At 35.7% G+C, this 19761-nt stretch overlaps 1 protein-coding gene across 4 annotated transcripts in view; it reads right to left on the bottom strand.

Annotated features, from left to right (window-relative positions):
• Nucleotides 1-531: 531 nt before the first annotated feature.
• Nucleotides 532-19761, bottom strand: part of LOC129894421 (inositol hexakisphosphate and diphosphoinositol-pentakisphosphate kinase VIP1-like) — a 31192-nt gene continuing 11962 nt past the window's right edge. For 3 of the 4 annotated variants that reach the window (XM_055970114.1, XM_055970116.1, XM_055970115.1), the window contains exons 15-30: nucleotides 16628-16709; nucleotides 8696-8854; nucleotides 8563-8605; nucleotides 8106-8188; nucleotides 7812-7874; nucleotides 7651-7725; nucleotides 6821-6937; nucleotides 6293-6534; nucleotides 6069-6113; nucleotides 5824-5890; nucleotides 5430-5501; nucleotides 3461-3720; nucleotides 3255-3312; nucleotides 2359-2526; nucleotides 1617-1691; nucleotides 532-1032 (exon numbers count right to left, since the gene is read on the bottom strand). In XM_055970114.1, coding sequence (XP_055826089.1) covers nucleotides 769-1032; nucleotides 1617-1691; nucleotides 2359-2526; nucleotides 3255-3312; nucleotides 3461-3720; nucleotides 5430-5501; nucleotides 5824-5890; nucleotides 6069-6113; nucleotides 6293-6534; nucleotides 6821-6937; nucleotides 7651-7725; nucleotides 7812-7874; nucleotides 8106-8188; nucleotides 8563-8605; nucleotides 8696-8854; nucleotides 16628-16709 — 1873 coding nt within the window. In that variant the 3' untranslated portion in view covers nucleotides 532-768. Of the gene's footprint in view, nucleotides 1033-1616; nucleotides 1692-2358; nucleotides 2527-3237; nucleotides 3313-3460; nucleotides 3721-5429; nucleotides 5502-5823; nucleotides 5891-6068; nucleotides 6114-6292; nucleotides 6535-6820; nucleotides 6938-7650; nucleotides 7726-7811; nucleotides 7875-8105; nucleotides 8189-8562; nucleotides 8606-8695; nucleotides 8855-16627; nucleotides 16710-19761 lie in introns of those variants that run through there. The other variant, XM_055970117.1, reaches the window with a different exon arrangement.

Genomic DNA, 19761 nt, shown 5'->3' with positions numbered 1-19761 from the left:
GTGAATCCATATTTTGAACTTAAGCTTCAAAGCTTTCTCTCAGCTGACATGAAGTTTGGTAAATCATCTCAAGCCAGTAATGACAATGCTTTATCGAAAAAGGGAGAGGAAGCGCAACATCATTAAGTTTGAATTTGAAAAGAATTTAATTACAGAAAAAATAATCATCCCTGAAAGAGGAAAGAATGTGCTAATTTGGAGTTATACACTAATTTGGAGAGAGAAAAGATGAAAAATAGATAATTGACAATACAATGCCTAGAATTAAACCTACAAATACAGTCTTTAGAAGATACACTTTTAAATTGAAAAATAAACCATAAATGAACATTATGGCTGCAAATTATAATCCTATTGAACTATATATAGTAAATGCATAGTATATATTTCCTTACTATGTAGTTTTTCCTTAAATTATATAATTTATTCACTCTAGAATATAACACAGAACATCAGCACAAACACAAGTCATGTAGACGAGGCCAAAACCCAAGACTGCTACGAATCTCAAGTAAAGCACTTTTAGGCTGATTCACCAAGCATTTATGTGAGCTGTGGCTGGCTAGTAAATGTCATTGAAAAAACTTCCGATTATTTACATGAATGAATGATAACAAGAAAAAATTGAAGACGTTTTCAAAAATGATACTTCAGAACTCTCCAGCTACTACTGATTCCTCAATAGATGTTGCAAATACCTTTGAGGAGACAATCTTAAACCTCGGTTAAAGGAAAGAAAAGGGAAAACTAGGTGGAAAACAAAAGGCACTACTTCCCATTAGTGTTCCCATACTTGTGAAAGGGCCATAAGTTAGCGAGGCGCTCTAGAACTAATGCACTTTTTGAAAAGTAGCCTGAAAAACCTTGAGGGGTTGATGGTGGAGGGAAATCTTCAGCCGGCATGGCGAATGGATGAATCATCTTTTCCATATTATCCCATGTAAGATGTGATCCCAGTTCTTGAAGCCTTTCAGGACCCATAACTGGCAATATGTGCTCCTGATGCCATGAAGCCGCTTCCTTATCATTTTTCTGCGAGTTCAGCATGGAAAGAAAGTAAATTAAAGGACTGGAATTTCTACTTTTAATTTTCTCAGTGTTGTGCAAAGTTATAAATGTGACAATGATCCATTTGTGTGCTTCTACTGTCAGCGCTATTCAGAAATTATTAGACCTTCAAATGAACGCGGTTTTAATTTCACGTATGGTTGCTAAATTTACCCACACTAACAGCAAAGTCACAAGACTAATTTTCGACACATAAATGTAACTGAAATCTATCCAGTATAACAGCATAAAATTATTTTTCTTCACATTAAAACGAACTTTACCCACTATAGCAGTAAATCACAAAACATTACCAATTGTATCCATTAAGTCACCTTGATGGGTACGTCTTGTTGTTATAGTGAGTAAATTTAGAGGATTTATAATTTTTATAGTTGGTAAAGTTCAGTTACTTTAACGTGACAAAATATGACTTTACTGTTATAGTGGATACAGTTATGTGACCATACGTGAGAATAACTCTAGGACTTCACAGAGGGTGGATAGCCATCAGAGAATTATGTAGAGATATCTTTTTAATTACATTTCTTGTAAGGGATACAAAGTACCTCTAGTGATGATAGATCTGCTCCACGGCTGAAAGTCATTTCTATGCGGAACCTTTTTGGGTCTTCCAAAGCAACCTGCAATGAATAAATAGAGGAAATGAATCCGGTAGACATTTCCCACAGGAGTTTCTCATTTCCAACATAAGAAAACACAAATATTGATTAGTACTTCATGCATTTACTTACAAAATAATTCTGTCTAAACAAGTTGCTTTTGAACACAGTTTGAAATGGGAACATTGGAAAATGTAAAATCTACTGGATTTATACTTATATTAAGTTGCCTGTTATAATCAATTCTAAGGTCTCAAAATAGTGTATCTTTATTTGGCTGCATTATCTTTTCCATTGACCCATATACTAAGTCCATAAAAATCAAGAATCATACCCAACATTATATCAATGAAGGTGGCAGAGAGTCTTATTATGCTGAAAAGGTTTGAAAAGAACACCTTTTTATCTTATCGAATATAAATGAAAAGGTTGAAAGTTACTCTCAGTTCTTATACAGCTCACATTCAAGATAACACTTGTTATTTATGAAACAGCAGGAACAGGAGGAAGAGGCATTGATGCACCATCACCACCTTCTCAAAACACAAAGTAAGGCAGGTTTTTAACTTCCAAATTAATTTTAAGGATGCAAAAGAAAAAAAACAGGGATACACTTCAGTAACTACCTATACTGATTTTTTTTTGTTTTTGTTTGTGCTTCAGTTAAGGATAACTAGGTTGCACCGACCTCAGTGTTCTCAAACATCCTCAATACAATATGACTCATGTAGTCAAGCTCCTTGGTTCTGATCAAGCGATCTAAAGCATTGTCGCACACAAGGCTGGCCTCTCCATGAAGAGTCTCATCCAAGTTGCAGTAACGAAGAACATTCATCAAGGAATGTATATGTGACTCCTGACCGTCAAACAGTTGTAAAACTAGAATGTTAGACAAGGGAAGAAGAGGGATACAAATTAAAATTAATGGTAAAGCTAAAACAGACAAGACAAGCAAAAATCAAAGATTGAATAGCACTATAAGAATTAAACAATGATTTAATCATAGAAAATTAGCAGAGCCAATATTTTAAGGAAGGAAATTCAAAGCTATGGGAATATAGAGTTTGTAACATAACGTAAAGCTAAAAGATTTTTAAGGCACTAATCATGTAGCATCATCTCTTCATCCTGCTGCAGGCATCAAGTGTTTTCACCAGACTTTACAAGTCAGAATCAGGTGAAAACCATTCATGTTTGACCACATAAAAGTTGACTTGAACATGAATGACCACATAAAAGTTGACTTGAACTTTGCTCCCTGCTATTTCAGCATCAAGTGTTTTTGTCGGACTTTACATTCAGAATCAGGTCAAAAACATCTATATTTGACCTCTTAGTAGTTTATCTGAACTTAGCTCCCCATTATTTTTGGTTAACTATCAGTGTATCACCTCCATTATTTATACTTATAGACTGTCATATTTCTACTTGTTATACTATTTGCTTTTAAGTTTTGCCAGTTATAGCTAGAAAATTAAGGATGTAGAGTTCAGGATTAAGAGGAAGAATGGAAGAAAAGCACTGGCAGTAGCTGCAAAATACAGTAGAAATAATTACAAAACTCAACTGCAGGTTTTCACTCACTGATGTAAAGTAAAGGCGTGTCCGCACGTGTCTTTCTGGTGTCCTCACATTTGCATACCTGAAAAAAGAAAATCAGAAAACATGACAAATAATACAGTAGAAGTATTAGTAGATTTTCCTTTATTTTTGGAGCGATGTCTAAATGTCCACAAGATAAATATGGATTCAGCAAATATCTTTATTTATTAATGATAAAGACTACATACTTTGGATCTAACCGGTACTTGGTCTCTTTGTCCTCATCATCATCCTGGTCTGTTGATTTTTCACTGGTGAAGCTACCTCTTTTTTTAAGGTCGTGATCACTCCTATTGTTAAGCTTGGAATGATATTCTGTATCTTCATTCCCCGACTCATTCACTGCTGAATCGTGATCTTGACTACTCTTCAAGTCAGCAACACTTAGAGCTTCTTCCCGAGTATTCCTCAGATCAATCAAAATTTTACCCAACAACCGGCGAGCAATCTAAAATGTCATAATCTTAGATGATGTATTCAAGTCTCTATGAAGCTTTCATCTACAATAAAGCAAAGATCTACCAGATATATGATTTAAATGTAATTGAAAGGGACTCCTGAACCATGAAGAATAAAAACAATATTTAGTGATCCATTGTGAAAACAAGCTGCAACGCTGTTTCTTTCCTTAAGCACATGTTGACAGTAGCAACAGATAAATATGAGAGAAGATGGATTGATATTCGAACACAAATGGTATCTCACTGTGGGACTAACTTCACAACTTAACTCTTCTAACTCTACTCTGAGCACACCAACACTTCACTTTTAGATGTCCCCTCAAACCCAAAGTGGGGAGACAAACTTGAGTTTGCTTATTTTAAGAGAATGAAAATTGTTGCCTGCAAATTTTTTTGCAATTGACAAGGTATCGAGAATAACTTGTTATATTATTCCCAGAGCTAAGCAATATAAATACATGCACATAAGGTGCTAACTAAGGAATGAAATAAAAGAGATTCCTACAAATATGCTATCTATATATGTGCTAAGTAAATTACTGGGAAAGAGTCTATGTTCATTCCGTAACAGTTTTGATACTTGGAATCTCATCAAAAACCTTGGTTGTCCGAATCTCGCCAGAAAGTGATGTCGCTGTAACAATGACTGTAAAGTAATGCAGCTCCATCGAAACATTCACGAGAAATAGATATATTGATGACAGAACAGTTTCCATAAATAAGAATGTTGCCGCTAGAAGAGTCCCACAAAAGAGGGAGAGAAAAGAACAAAACTATAACAGGACAGGCGGCATAAGACCTCCAGTTGGCAAATGGAAGATACTTAAATCTCTAGTCTCTACAAGATTGTAGAGGCACTGATATCATGTGAAAAATACGAGTAGAAGATTAATTGATATTCTAATTAATCTATGAGACACCTATTTAAAAGGTATCAAATACATTACACCTAATATATGTGCAATGAGGACTATCAGACTCAATAAATAACTCCTCTAAGATCGTTACTTTAGCATTCTAACACACTTAACACTTAACTTTCAACAATTCCCTTCCTTGAGCACATGTTGATAGTCCCATGGAGACTGGAGGGCTACATTATGTTAATTATTATCATCATCAGATCAGCACCAAAAAAGGCATCCACATGTACTTGCCTGTGCTCCTTGCCTCAGTTCAGAGGTAAACCTCAACACTCTTTAAGTGATGAACCAGATGTTCTAGGTTGTAGCGCACGCTATTATTTGACTAGAGGCATACAGTGGCGGAGCCACCTTGTGAGGGGGTTCATCCGAACCCCCTTTGGCAGAAAATTATACCATTTATACATGGCTAAAATAATTTTTTATGTATATAAAGGAGATGTCGAACCCCCTTCGACTAGCTCGTCTGTCTACTTATTCAGATTTTGAACCCTCTTATTCAAAAATTTGGCTCCGCCACTGGAGGCATAGGAGCAGAGGATTCCATCTAGATATACCCTAATAGAAGAAGAAGGTAACTCTGTAAGCTAAGAGATGTATCCAAACCTCATCATTCGAATTCCATCCACTTCTTTCATAAGACTAAAATTTCGGATTCTCAGTGACAGTCAGTATCAGAACCAGATGACGTAGGTAGACAAGAAGTACGTATAGATTATTCTAATTCACAGAGGAAAAATGTGAAAAATGCAACTAGCTCTGAAGAAGTTTACTTTTGATCCAATCTTCAGCTTCTGTTTTGGATTGATCCCATACTCATTAGGAATAACACCGTCTGCAAGTAGCTGAAATACAAAAGCAGAGTCATAATTTATAGAAGTCAGACATGCCAACTCTTAAGTCGACACTGCAAAACTTTCATTGTATGACAACATAGATTTCAGACAATGGACACAGGAAACTTGTAGCCTAAAGATACACCACTAAATCAACAACACTATCACAGTTATTTGTCACTACTGAGAAAGAAACTTGGGGAGCTCAAATAGTACTTTTTTCTAACAGTCTTTTATCACATTTTGGGGTCATTTTGCTCTTTCTTTTTTCTGGTGCTCCAATTCCCTTTCAAATAAAATGTAGTAGTGTACTTGTTATTCTTGTTTGTACCTGTGCAACTTCAAAGAGTTCATCCAAATCCTCTAGCTTTAGGTGTGAATTGTGCACACGATCATACCTGTGAAACAATTTAGAAAATAACTAAAACAGACACTCTTATGTATATTATGCTCTTTCTGTGGAATTTTAATGAAGAAAATCCTTCATGTATTTTGCATTAAGAAAGTGATAAGGCATGTCAGAGAGCTGTATTTTGCATTAAGAAAGTGATAAGGCATGTCAGAGAGCTGACTTACTTGCAAGAGTCATAAACATCTGGAATTTGAGTGATATCATAACGACTGTAATTGAATAGTGTGTTAGGGAGAATATAAGCAATAAAGACACCACTTTAATCAAAATATCAGTAGCACAGACTCAACAAGGACAATCGCAAACTATCTGTATCCTTACACAGGTCTGAGAAGCCATAAAATATTCAATTATAAAAGAAAGTTATATTCAACTAGAAACAGCTTACTCTTTGCGTTCATTATATAAATCTCTCTCAAGTTTTCTCCAACGTACATACATGAGTAGAAATCCCTCACTGCCACAAGGTAAGCCTGAAGCAATACGATCAACATCTATATTTGTTTTACCAAGTGCTTTAGCTTGATCATAGGGAGGAATCACATCATATGAACTTGTCTCTGCAAGTTCTTCATCTTCATACTTAGCAAGCAGCTTCACTTGTTCTGTCACCTTCTTAGTCAACTTCACCTGATTGCAAGACAGATTTGAGATGATGAAAATAGAAAGACCAAGAGCAACCAAAAACAAACAAAAAGAAGAATACACCAAAAAACAAATCCAAAAGCTTGCAAGTTAATTACGCAGAATATTAGGTGCATTAAATATAAACCATTTCACAGAGAAGGAAAGGAAGTGGAACAGAGGCATAAACGGGATAAAATTGCAACAATGAGAATGAAGAACATGCTGCAGATGCTTGAGGTTGATTTTGTCCAGAAAATTGACCCATCAGAACATTCAAATTAAGACTTACCAACTTGGGCAAAAGTTCAGATGCATTAGGTGGGAGTCCAGCTCCATCAACCATCCAAGGCTTCTCTGAAGATCCACTAGTCATTGATCCAGAAGTAATTATGTCATTCAACCTCGCCTGTAACAAGGGGAAAGGTTATCTTAACCACCACAAACTTGTAAGAATTCAAAGGTCCTAAAGATCCTGACATTGGGAGCAATATGCTGGAAGATTTACTGCTATCAATGACTTGCATTATTAAACTATAAAGTAATTTCCTAAAGCTAAAAGGAGGCTCTGACATTCAATAAACCACTCCGTCAAAAGTACCTTACTTCTGATATTAGACCATCAAATTCCTATGGTTCTCATACGCTTCAAATGCATCACAACTACAATATGATAGAGCAAATATTTGCAGCATGCACTTTGGGTTCCAATGTAATCTTCCATTTGCACAAAAGAATACTTATTTTTTGTTGAACATAGGTGGCAAGGTCAAGTCCACAGGCATACTTAAGTCAAATATGATAACTCTCTTTCACAATTTATGTTTTTAATAGGAAAAGGGAAAACTTTGTAGCCAGCTTTCTTTGAATATGATCATAGTGTATAAAAATTTGTCAAAAAGGTTAAGCACATGTGATCACTAATTTAAGCTTTCACTGGAGCCTGTGGCTACAGCTAGATCATTTGAACTCTTCACTACTAAATTCCATATCAGAAAATGGAAGTATCCTCAAACACACCAAGAACTACGGATTAAAAACAACCACAAACTCAAATAAGAATTAGATAAAGATCTTCAAATATAATAACAAACTTATAATTCAATGCAAGAAGAGAACAACCTTAGCTTCTTTTATCTCAATACTGGCATTGGCAAGTCCATCCAGCATAGATGAATCCTTGCTAACCAGTGATACCTTCGAGTGAAGAAGAAATATATAGTTCATTTAATCTCAGTTGTGAATTCAATATGAGAAGCAGAACTTTGAACATGGAAACAGACCAGGATAGGTGTCAATTGTCCTTCCAAGTCAAGTAGACCTTTGGCAAATGCAGCGGCAGACATCTACCAACAGTTTATGTACAATGAAAACTCAAGGATTAGAGGAGAAAATAAATATCATGGGAAATGAGATATGATTTTCTGCCAATATAGGAGTTGAATAAATCTAGAGAACTCATATGAGATAATTTGACATACCAAAGAGTTACATGGAAAAAGAATTGGAAAACAAAGAGAAAAACAGTCGACACTTACAATATTCAATAATATGTTAAGAAGAGAAAAGAAGAAAACCTGCACACGACCCTCATCTGAGCTGTATATCTTTAAGTCATGACGATATGTACTATGCAGACGAAGTAGGCCAGTACCTTCACCTGTGGTTCAAAGCAGAGGAAATGTAGTATATGCAATAACCATTCCCTCACCCCACCCCCCAAATACAAGATATCTGACTGACCAAAAAGCAAAAAAAAAAGTTCTGTCAAAAATCCTTAATCATCTGCACCTGCAGAGCTTGGGCACAGCATTTTCAATGATAACAGGGGACAAAAAATTTAGAGTTTGCCGATGCTCTTCAAATTCTCGTACTGAAGTACTTTTTTTTTATAAGGGGTTTAAGTAAGAAGTATTTCATCTGGAAATTTCTAAATCACGTGTCAAAAAACATTATGAAAAGGATGATGTGATATGGCTTTAGAGTAAAAGTTTGGAAACTCAAATGCGAGATGTCCAAGAATTCAAGCCAAACCTGGATATATGTCATTACGGAAGTATCTTCCAAGTTCTTCAGCCTGACAAGAAATTTCAAAGAACAAGAAGAAAGGTTAAAGTTGGGCATGACAGAAGGAAACATTTAAATAAATATTACTGTGTAATAGAACCTGCTTTCTTCCAGCATGGGTGAGAACACCCCCATATTTTAGAACCATAAGAGCTTCAGTAGGTCTTTCTTCTTCACCTTCACCGTTAGATTTGGCAACTTTAACCCACTGTAGTGGCTTTAGCTGAACCTTTCTATAGATCCCAGAAAAATGCCCCCCCTGCAATCCAACATACATCTTAACAATTGGTATGAGCACTTGATAGCATATCAATTTTCAACCAGTTAGCCACATACTCTCCAGTTTCAGAAATCAGTAATGGAGAAATTGAAACAAGAATACTGTCATAGCTAAAATTATATTTGCCACAATATTTTTCACCATTTTATACCGCAGGCCTCTCCTCATCTATCCACCCAAAGATACCATCAATACACACCCAAGCCATCCCTATAAACTAGACTCCTTTCCATTCTCCCCTTGAAAACACACAGTGAACCTATTCCAAATTCCTCTCCTCAAACTACCGGCAAGCAAACACTAGCCCCACTTGGGAGTAATTCCATTACCATTTTGTAATCTCCGACTCCAACAATGCCCTTTGAGTAAACCACAATGTAACACAAGAACTCAATCATTAACTCCCCCACCCCCACACACAAAGACACACCCTTTCACTACCCTAAATGTAGTGTTAGAACAAGTAAGCGAAGGACCAGCATTTCTGTGAAATGGGAAAAAACATTAACAAATATTATCGCTATGAGAATTGTAGCACTTGTTATGCCACTAGACAGCTGGTTAATGTTCACCACATGGATCATTACAAAAAGCTGTTGATACATCTACTGAAGCAATGTAATTTATATAGTGGATAAAATAACTCTTAGATCTTTGCAAACATTCCTGTCCCCCCCTCATTTAGGAGTTTATTGAAGTAAGTTTGCCATCTTCATTTTATATGAGCCTTCTTCACCAATACTTCACCATCCTTGTCTTTAATGCACCTCACTTGGGTCTAGATCCAGATCCTCCTTTCTATAGTCTTGGCGAGCCTATACTGTTGCGGAAGCCGAATATATAGAGAGTGATGAAATCACAACTACTATATCTAAAGACAACTAATAAAGAGTAAATGAGACAACAATAAAAAGAATGCCAGAAATTTACGAGGTTTAGCAAAAGTTTATTTTCTTTTGCTTAATCCTCGGACACAACCAACCAATATTTATTTCACTTCAAAAGAATACAAGTGAAAAACTACAAGAGAGAAAGAAGATCAAATGCCTTAGAAGATGAGAAGGCGAGTGAGAGGTGTGTTACAAATGAACCAAGAGCTACCTATTTATAGGAATTAAATCTTCCTCTTGAAGTTATCCATGACATCACAATGGGTTAAAATGGTTTATCTTGTGAAACCATTTAATGGTTTACCAATATTTCAACTATAAATTTCCTACTTTGACTTTTTATACTAAAGAAGAATTATCTTCCTACCAAATCTTCACATTAATTCAACTAGAATCTTGTCAATTTTAACAAATCTCTACCTTGGCAAGATTCTCCATTTTCAACTTTCTCTCAACAACCTTTGATTGTGTCTTCAACCTCAATCTTCACTGTTCAACAATGTCGATCAATTTCAAACAATGTTGAAACTTGATCGCAGTCACCACTTTTGTCAGCATATCTGCAGGGTTATCTGTAGTCCGAATTTTCTGCACTATGACTCCACCTTCTTCTATGATTTCTCGAACAAAATGATATCGGACGTCAATGTGCTTCATCCTTGCATGATAAAATTGTTTCTTTGCTAAATGAATAGCACTTTGACTATCACAAAAATATTGTGATACCTTCTTGTTCAATACCAAGCTCTCTAAGCAACCCTTGAAACCAAATTGCCTCCTTTGCAGCCTCTGTAATCGCCATGTACTCTGCCTCAGTGGTAGAAAAAGCAACTGTTGACTGCAAAGTAGACTTCCAACTAATTGGTGCATTTGCAATAGTAAAAACATAACCAGTAGTTGATCTTCGTTTGTCCAAATCACCAGATATATAAAGGATCTGTCTTCAAGCTTGCGCAAATAGACACAATGATCGTATTTGCTTCTTCTGTACTTTTGTTGCAACATAAACTTGTCAAATCGTTTGTACCATTGCCTAGATGATTGTTTTAATCCATACAACGATTTTTCAATTTTGCACACCATATTTTCTTTTCCATCTACTTTGAATCCTTCTGGCTGAGTCATGTAGATTTCCTCTTCAAGTCTCCATGTAAAAATGCAGTTTTTACATTCAACTAAACTAGTTCCAAATTCAACTGTGCTACCAAAGACAACAAAACTCTAATGGAGGAGTGTTTCACGACTGGAGAAAATACCTCATTATAATCAATTCCCCCCTTTTGAGCATATCCTTTGGCCACCAATCTTGCTTTATAGAGAACATCTTCTTGATTAGGAAATCATTCTTTCTTTACATATACCCATTTGCACCCAATTGCTTTCTTGCCCTCCGGGAGGTTAGCCAATTTCCATGTGTGATTCTTATGGAGGGACTGCATTTCTTCATTCATGGGTATCCTCCACTTATCTTCTTCTGAACTGCGTCTTTGTAAGTGGTAGGAATGTCATTAGTTGCAATTGAGTCTACACAAGCCACCATATCTATGAGTCGAACAGGTTTTCTTAATATTCTCTTTGGCTTGTTGGTTGCTATTGATTCAAGTTGTGGTTGTGGTTCTTGAGATGGAATCTCCCCCTCAACTGGTTCTTCTTCCAGAGGAAAATCTTTTGTTGTTTCCTCGTTTTCTCTCTGTGTTGGGAAAGTTATTTTTTCCTCAAACTCCACCTGCTTTGAAGCAACATCAATTTGTTTGACATCTTCAATCGTTACCTTATTTGTCAAGGCAGATTCATCAAAGGTAACATCCCTACTGAAAATATTTTTTCTTGTTTCTGGATACCATAAACGGTATCCCTTGACTCCAGAAGTAATCCCCATAAATAGAGCTTTCTTTGCTCTTGGATCCAATTTTGACTCTTTTACATGAAAATATGCAGTTGAGTCAAATACATATAAAGAACCATAATCTTCAGTAGGTTTTCCATACCATTTTTCTAATGGTGTCTTGCCACCAATAGCAGCAGATGGTAGACGATTAATGAGATGACATGCATATGTTATTGCCTCAGCCCAAAATGTTTTGCCCAAGCCAGCATTGGACAACAAACACCGAACTTTCTCTAGTAAAGTTCGATTCATGCGTTCTGCCACCCCATTTTGTTGTAGTGTATTTCTGACGATGAAATGTCTGACGATGCCATTATCTTCACAAACCTTCTAGAAAAGATCATTTTTGTATTCTCCACCATTGTCTATATGAAGACACTTGATCTTTCTCCCATTTTGAGTCTCTATCATCGCTTTCCATTTGAGAAAAAATTCCAATACTTCATCTTTTGTTTTCATCGTATACACCCACAACCTTCGGGAAAAATTGTCAACAAAGGTTACAAAATAGTGTTTCCCAACTAATGAAGGTGTTTTGGAAGCACTCCAAACATTAGAGTGAACATAATCCAAAATACCTTTAGTATTATGGATAGCTATTCCAAATTTTACTCTTGTCTGTTTTCCCTTGATACAATGCTCACAAAACTCCAAGTTGCAAGTTTTTACTCCTTTCAACAAACCTTGATCTGATAAAGTTTTCAAGGATTTTCCTCCAGCATGTCCCAAGCGCATATTCCATAGCCTGGTCATTTCTGCCTCCTTGTCATCACTGGATGTTGTTGCCGCTGTTCCAATAATTGTACTACCTTGATAGTGGTACATATTATTGTTTCTTCGAATCGCCTTCATTACCACCAGTGCACCGGAGCATATTCTCATTACCCCATTATCTGCAACAATTTTAAACCCCTTCGATTCTAGGGCTCCTATAGAAATGAGATTTTTCTTTAAATCTGGTACGTATCAAACATCTGTTAATGTTCTGCTCAATCCATCATGATTCCTTAATTGGATTGAACCAACACCATATAAGGTAAGAGGATTATTTTTTGTGGTGTGAATAACTCCACATTTTCCTTCTTGTAAATCAACAAACCAGTCTCAATTGGAACACATATGATAGCTACAAGATGAGTCCATCAACCATACATCAGATGATTTGGAAGTTACATCCATCAGTAAAAGTTACATCCATATTCTGCAAATCTATCGCCAACTTATTAAAGCTAGTGATACGATCATTCATTGTTCTACAGGGGATATATGTGAAGCGCAACAGTCTCTTTTTCATGTAAAGTTTATTTTGACTGTTTTTTTTCAAGAATTTCTCCTCCAGTGCATTCCATAATTTACTTGCAGAAGTTTCCTTTGTGTATGTATAATTTTGTTCTCTTGCAAGGTAAGATCGAATGGTAACGCAAGCAACACGATTGATAATCTTCCAATCTTCTTCTCCTACACAGTATGACTTCTTTTCTTCTATGGCAATGTCTAGACCTTGTTGAAAAAGGACATCAAGGACCTCGCCCTGTCACATTCTGAAATGTCCTGACCCGTCAAAAATTTCAACTGCAAACTTCACATTTGACATAATTCTTGTCATAAGCGAAAATGCCAACGATGACGTATTAGTGATATTCGATGTGGACTCATCATTTTCTTATCTCCCATTTTTGATACAAATACTATTTATTAGCTAACAAAAGGCCAAATTAAATCTTTTCTGATGTGAAAGTTCAGACTGTGCTGCAACCACAGAGCATACTCAAATAAAACTTTGGCTCTGATACCAATTATTGTGGAAGCCGAATATATAGACAGTGATGAAATCACAACTACTATATCTAAAGACAGTTAATAAATAGTAAATGAGACAATAATAAAAAGAATGCCAGAAATTTATGAGGTTTGGCAAAAGTTTATTTTCTTTTGCTTAATCCTCATACACAACCAACCAATATTTATTTCACTCTAAAAGAATACAAGTGAAATACTACAAGAGGAAAAGAAGATCAAATGCCTTAAAAGATGATAAGACAAGTGAGAAGTGTGTTACAAATTAACCAAGAGCTACCTATAAATCTCACCCAGTAATACCGATCCTCCCTAGTTCAATCAAAATCGAGAACTGAGCTACCTATTTATAGGAATGAAATCTTCCTCTTGACGTCATCCATGACATTACTATGGGTTAAAATGTCAAGATTTATCTTGTGAAACCATTTAATGGTTTACCAATATTTCAACTACAAATTTCCTACCTTGATTTTTTATACCAAAGAAGAATTATCTTCCTACCGCATCTTCATATTAATTCAATTAGAATTTTGTCATTTTTAACATATACAACTTTTTCCCCACCTATGTCCTCTAGTTCTTCATACAAGCATTTGAATATTGCCGCTTTAGCCGCTGTGACCACTATCCTCGATTCCTTCTTGCAATCTTATACCTCACCATATTCGTCATCTTCTCGTCCTCTATTTTCTCTCTACAAACTTCCCATAAGCTATTAGTTGTCATGTTTCTCTCCACTACCATTTTTTCTTTCAATTACTGCTTTGATTTGCTTGATCCGAGGGTCTTTCAAAAACAAGACATGCGTACACTCTACCCTCCACAGACCCCACTTTGTGGGAATCCAGTGGTTATGTTGTTGTTGTTGTTGAACATCCCGTAAGCAACCTTCTTGGTTTCCATACTCTCCATTCCACCTCCAGTCTTCTCTATGCCCACCAAAATTTCCCTTTAAGACCCCAAACACCTCCTTAGTTGCTTCCCTAGTACAATTAGGGGTCGTTTGGTATAGTGTATTAACAAAAATAATGCAAGGAGTTATACACTCTATTGTGTATTAAGGTGTGTATTACTAATACCATAGAATCTAGGTATTAGTAACGCAAGGGACTTAAATGCATATATTTGCATGGTTAGAGATAGGGATGGGTATAAATTACCGAAAATCGAATTACCAAATCGAACTGAAATTTTTGATAATTTGGTATTTAGAATTACAGTATTCGGGTTTGGGTTTGGTATGAGACATTAGTACCATTTGGTATTCGGTACTTCCCGAGTACCGAATTACTTACTTAATGAAAGACATATATCAACAAGTCCATCACTCATTAGTACAAGTACAAAGAGAAAGTTAAAGACTAAATATAAACAACCCAAATACATATGTCTTTTAGTTGTGTCAATTTTGCTTTTCTTGATGTCTTCTTCCTTGTTGATCTTATATTATATCGTGCCTCCACATAGGAAAATAGAAATAATTGGAGCAATAGTATTAACTTTGTAATACAATCGGCTACAACTTCAATTCGATATTATCGAATATTGTACCGAACCGATGTCTAATTTACCGAATATCGAATTACCGAACTAAAATATAAATATTCGGTATTTGGTATCTACTTTTAACTACCAATTACCAAATCCAAAATTTGGAAATCCAGAAACGAATACTGAACGTCCACCCCTAGTTAAAGACTCAATTACCCCTCAAAACCCTTTTTACATCTTTTCCACCATAATTGTGGAGGATATACCTGTAAATAAATATTTTTATGCAATACATGCTATTTTAATACACCAAACCAAACCGTGCATAAGAAATAATCTATGTATAATTAATGCAAACATAACTAATACAAGCATTACTAATGTAAGCATTACCAATACACTTTATTTAACATTATTTTTATACACCCTATAAAACGACCCCTTAGTTGTCCTAGTCCACATACTTTCTGCGTCCCCGCTACTCTCCCAGGCCCCCATAGCCATCAACTTCTCCCCTAACTCTTAGATTTTATCCTTATTAAATCCCCTGCCCACCCTACTTAATTCTTGGTTGGCCATACAAATCCCTCTTCTTCCTGTTCCTTTTAAATCTCTAGATCCACTACTAAGAGTTTGTGTTGGATTGCAAGGTTCTCACTCGAAATTACCTTGCAGTCCTTGCATAAACCTCTATCACTCTTCTTAAAGAGTAGGTAGTCGATTTGGGTCTTGGCCACCGTACATCGAGAAGTGACCAAGTGCTCCTCCTCCTTCTGAAAACGTGAGTTAACTATCACCAAATCCAAGGCTCTTGCAAAGTCCAAACGTGCAACTCCTCAATTTCTATCCCCGGAACCAAATTTTCCATGCACATCATCAACCCTAGAAGTTGTCCCAGTCTAGGCAATGGAATCTCCTTCTAAAAATATCTTCTCATTGGGAGGGATACCTCGTATGACCTTGTCCAAATCCTCCCAAAAGTGCTTTTTGACCTCCTCGTCCAAACCCGTTTGCGGTGAGTAAGCACTAATAACATTAAGAATAAGCCCTCTAACAACTAGCTTAATGCTCGTCATCCAATCATTCATCCTCCCGACCTCTACCATTAGCTCACGGAGTACGCTATCTACTAAATAAGCATAATTTCAATTATAAGAGGACAACTAAAAGTACTATTAATATTAACTTCCCATAGAAATGCTTGGTGTCGAAAGAAGAAAACTCTTAAGAAAAGTGATTGAAAACAAAATCCCGAAGAAACAAATGGTAAATTTTTGAAAGACTATGGAGTAACACATTCTAAATGTAAGATCAAATTGACAAGCAACACACAATATACAAAAAAAAATAGACTAATTAAGTTTATTTAATATTGAAATCCACAAGGGAGGTAATGTGATTAGGGTAAGCTTCATACACCATTCGCTAATATAATTAAGGAGAGGTTTCAACTTCTTTTGGGGGGCTAAGGCTTCACCTTTCAATGTCCCAAATTTAATAACTGCAAATATATTTCCTTTTACTGTTTGCCCTATTCTTTGGTACTGATATATTACTCTGTTGAATGGCATGTAAGCCCAAAAGCAAAGCAGAGGATACAAAGTAATTAAAGTAACAAAAGTTACATCAAAATAAATTATAATCTGGCATGCTAAATTTATAGAGCAAGAAGATAGTGTCGACCTCCTCAAGAACTGCTTTAACTTGACGTAGCTTCTCAGCATGCTCAAAGTCTTCTGCTTCACTATCACTTCCCCTACCAGGTCTATACAAAAGAGTGAGCAACAAATTCAGATTGGCTTTTTCCAATTAGTAAATAATAATCATTTTTGGTTCTTTGCAAGTTACAGCATCTTCTTCTATCACAGTGGAAGAGACTGAATAGAATCAGGAAAAAAATAGAACAAATTGGCCAGTTAAGGGTGTAATGCATCACATAGCATATTCCAACACACAACGAAAGCAACTCTTTTAGTCTCAATCAATTTGTTGTTTTACTCTTCCCTTTTCTTTGGGCTTCTTGTGGGAACAGGGGTTCACACGATCAGGTCATGAAAGGTGAAAGCTACAATCTACTATCATCAGTATGAGATACAGACTGAACCCAACAACAACAAATTCAACAACTACCCAGAGTACGCTGTATTGAGAATAAAGATACACAAACAAGATTGTTCCTTCTGTATATCATTACATCCATAGTACAAAAACACACAATCCTGGAACAAACAGAAGCTTTACAAAAAAATATATTCTAATAAATGGTTGAAAAGAATGAGTGATCAACAATAATGTGCAACACACAGATTCAGACTAAGAATTGAAAAATAAAGTCCTTCAAAGTGAGGTAGGGCCAATAGCAGATCACTTTGATAAGTTCAAGATTTTATCGGATAAATTTCACAGATGGTCATGTAACTAAGACTTTTTTTTAACCAAAAGTGACTTAAGTATCATTTCTAACAAAAAATCACTAAACTTTGAGCATACTAACACAAAAATCACACAATGGGAAAATACTAACTTTCGGTGGGTAACTCATTTTTTACTCTGTTTTTTTATTAAAAAAAACTAATAAATAAAAATTCAATTACTGAACTCCAATCCAACCAGACCCAAAACCTATTTGAAGAAAATAAACAACTCTTCATATTAGTTCTTCCTTTTCCCCTACCATTTTAATATATATTTCAAAATGCATACTACTCTATAGGTCTTGCAGTAACATATGATACGTTTGTTAATGTGGAGAATCTAAATACGTTTAACATATAATTTACTAACATCTTATAAATTATAGTTTATATAATTCTTAAGAATTTATTTATCTAACTATTTGAATTTATTTTTGATTTGATACTTTCTATACTAAATCAAAATTTCGATCATCGCCTTAGTAATGTTTGTTACTATTAATATAAATTTAAATTAACATCATACATTCCATGTCAAATTAAATATCGACCAAAAAAGAAAGATGAATGGAGTATTCTTCTTCTTTGGCTTTTCCCTTTACCCGGAGAGAAGATAATGCAACATTGTTATTTAATTTAGCAAGGTTTAACGAGATTATCTTCCTATTGTTTTATATATTAAACAATGTGAAAAGAAAAGAAACGAAAAAGAGGAAGAAAAGTCAAAAGTTGGCAGGCAGCCTACTTTTGTTGGAAAAAAAAAGGAAGGAAAAGTAACGCGTTGGGCAGAAACGCTTTGAAAATGTGTTGGCAGAAAACGCGTTTTCTACTTTTTGTTTCCTATAAATAGAGGGCATCTTCCCTCATTTAAATCATCCCAAAAATCCCAGAAAGAGAGAGTAAGAATACAAAAAGAGTTATACACCAAGATAAATATTATAGTCTTGAGTGTCCTCTTTAATAGTTGTTCCTTTTACAAGAGAGAAGTATTAATTGTTGTTTTCTCCTTGTATTTGAGAGTTGTGTACTCCATATTAAAATAGTGAGATCCTTCTACCCCGTGGTTTTTCCCCTTTATCAGTTAAAGGGGTTTCCACGTAAAATTCTCGTGTCTAATTTATTTTCATATTATTTATCATATCAAACTTTAGTTGTGGTGCTTCCTCCCCCAACAGTGGTATTAGAGCCCTCGGTTATTCTGTCTGTTTTATGCAAAGATACTATTCGTGAATAGTAAATTTTCGTGAATAGTAAAATTTGGTGAATAGTACTATTCACGTGAATAGTAAATTTTGGTGACGGTACAGTTTATCATAATTGTTCACAAAAATATTCAGAAACGATCTAGAAGGGTGTGAAGCAAATAACAATGTCGAGTACAACAAAATTTGACGTTGAAAAATTCAATGGGACTAATTTCTCATTGTGGAAAATGAAAATAAAAGCGATATTGAGAAAGGACAATTGCTTAGCTGCAATTGAAGGCAGGCCCACAGACTTTGTTGATGACAGCAAGTGGAACGACATAGACAGCAACGCAGTTGCTGATCTACACTTGGCACTAGCTGATCAAGTATTGTCTAGTGTGGCGAAAAAGCGGACGGCGAAGGAAATATGTGATACTCTTACAGGGTTGTATAAGGCCAAGCCTTTGCATAATAAAATCTTCTTAAAAAGGAGATTGTATACTCTTCGAATGGCAGGGTCCATGTCATTTACTGAACATATCAATACTTTGAATACTCTGTTTTCGCAACTTACAACAATGGGTTGCAAAATAGAGGGGAGTGAACGTGCGGAGGTTCTACTTCAAAGTCTGCCTGACTCGTATGATCAACTCATCATCAACCTAACAAACAATACAGATAGTCTAGTTTTCGATGAAATTGCAACCGCTGTCTTGGAAGAAGAAAATCGGCGCAAAAATAGGGAAGACAGACAAGCAAGTTCGCAGCAAGCTGAAGCTTTGATGATGATGAGAGGAACACCAACGGAACGTGGCCCCAATGGGAGTCACAATCATGGCAGATCTCAATCAAGAAGCAAGAAAAATATCAAGTGCTACAACTGTGGCAAAAAAGGGCACTTCAAGAAAGATTGTCGGTTCAAGAAGAAGAGTGAACACCCTGAGCCATCAAATACTCAAGGGAATGTTGCATGTACCTCGGATGATGGCGATATTTTATGTAGTGAGGCAATATCAAATAATGAAGCCAGAAAACGTTTCTCTAATGTCTGGATCATGGACACAGGAGCAACATGGCACATGACTTTCCGGAGAGAATGGTTCCATCAATATAATTCTATCTCAAGTAGGTCTATGTTCATGGAAAACGATCATGCTTCGGATGTTATTGGTATTGGGTCCATCAAAATAAAGATGTATGATGGCACGGTTCGCAC

Source organism: Solanum dulcamara, chromosome 7 (genome assembly GCF_947179165.1).
Source record: "Solanum dulcamara chromosome 7, daSolDulc1.2, whole genome shotgun sequence".
Lineage (NCBI taxonomy): Eukaryota > Viridiplantae > Streptophyta > Magnoliopsida > Solanales > Solanaceae > Solanum > Solanum dulcamara.
Note: the sequence above shows the minus strand (reverse complement) of the source record. Positions and strands in the feature narration are given on the sequence as shown.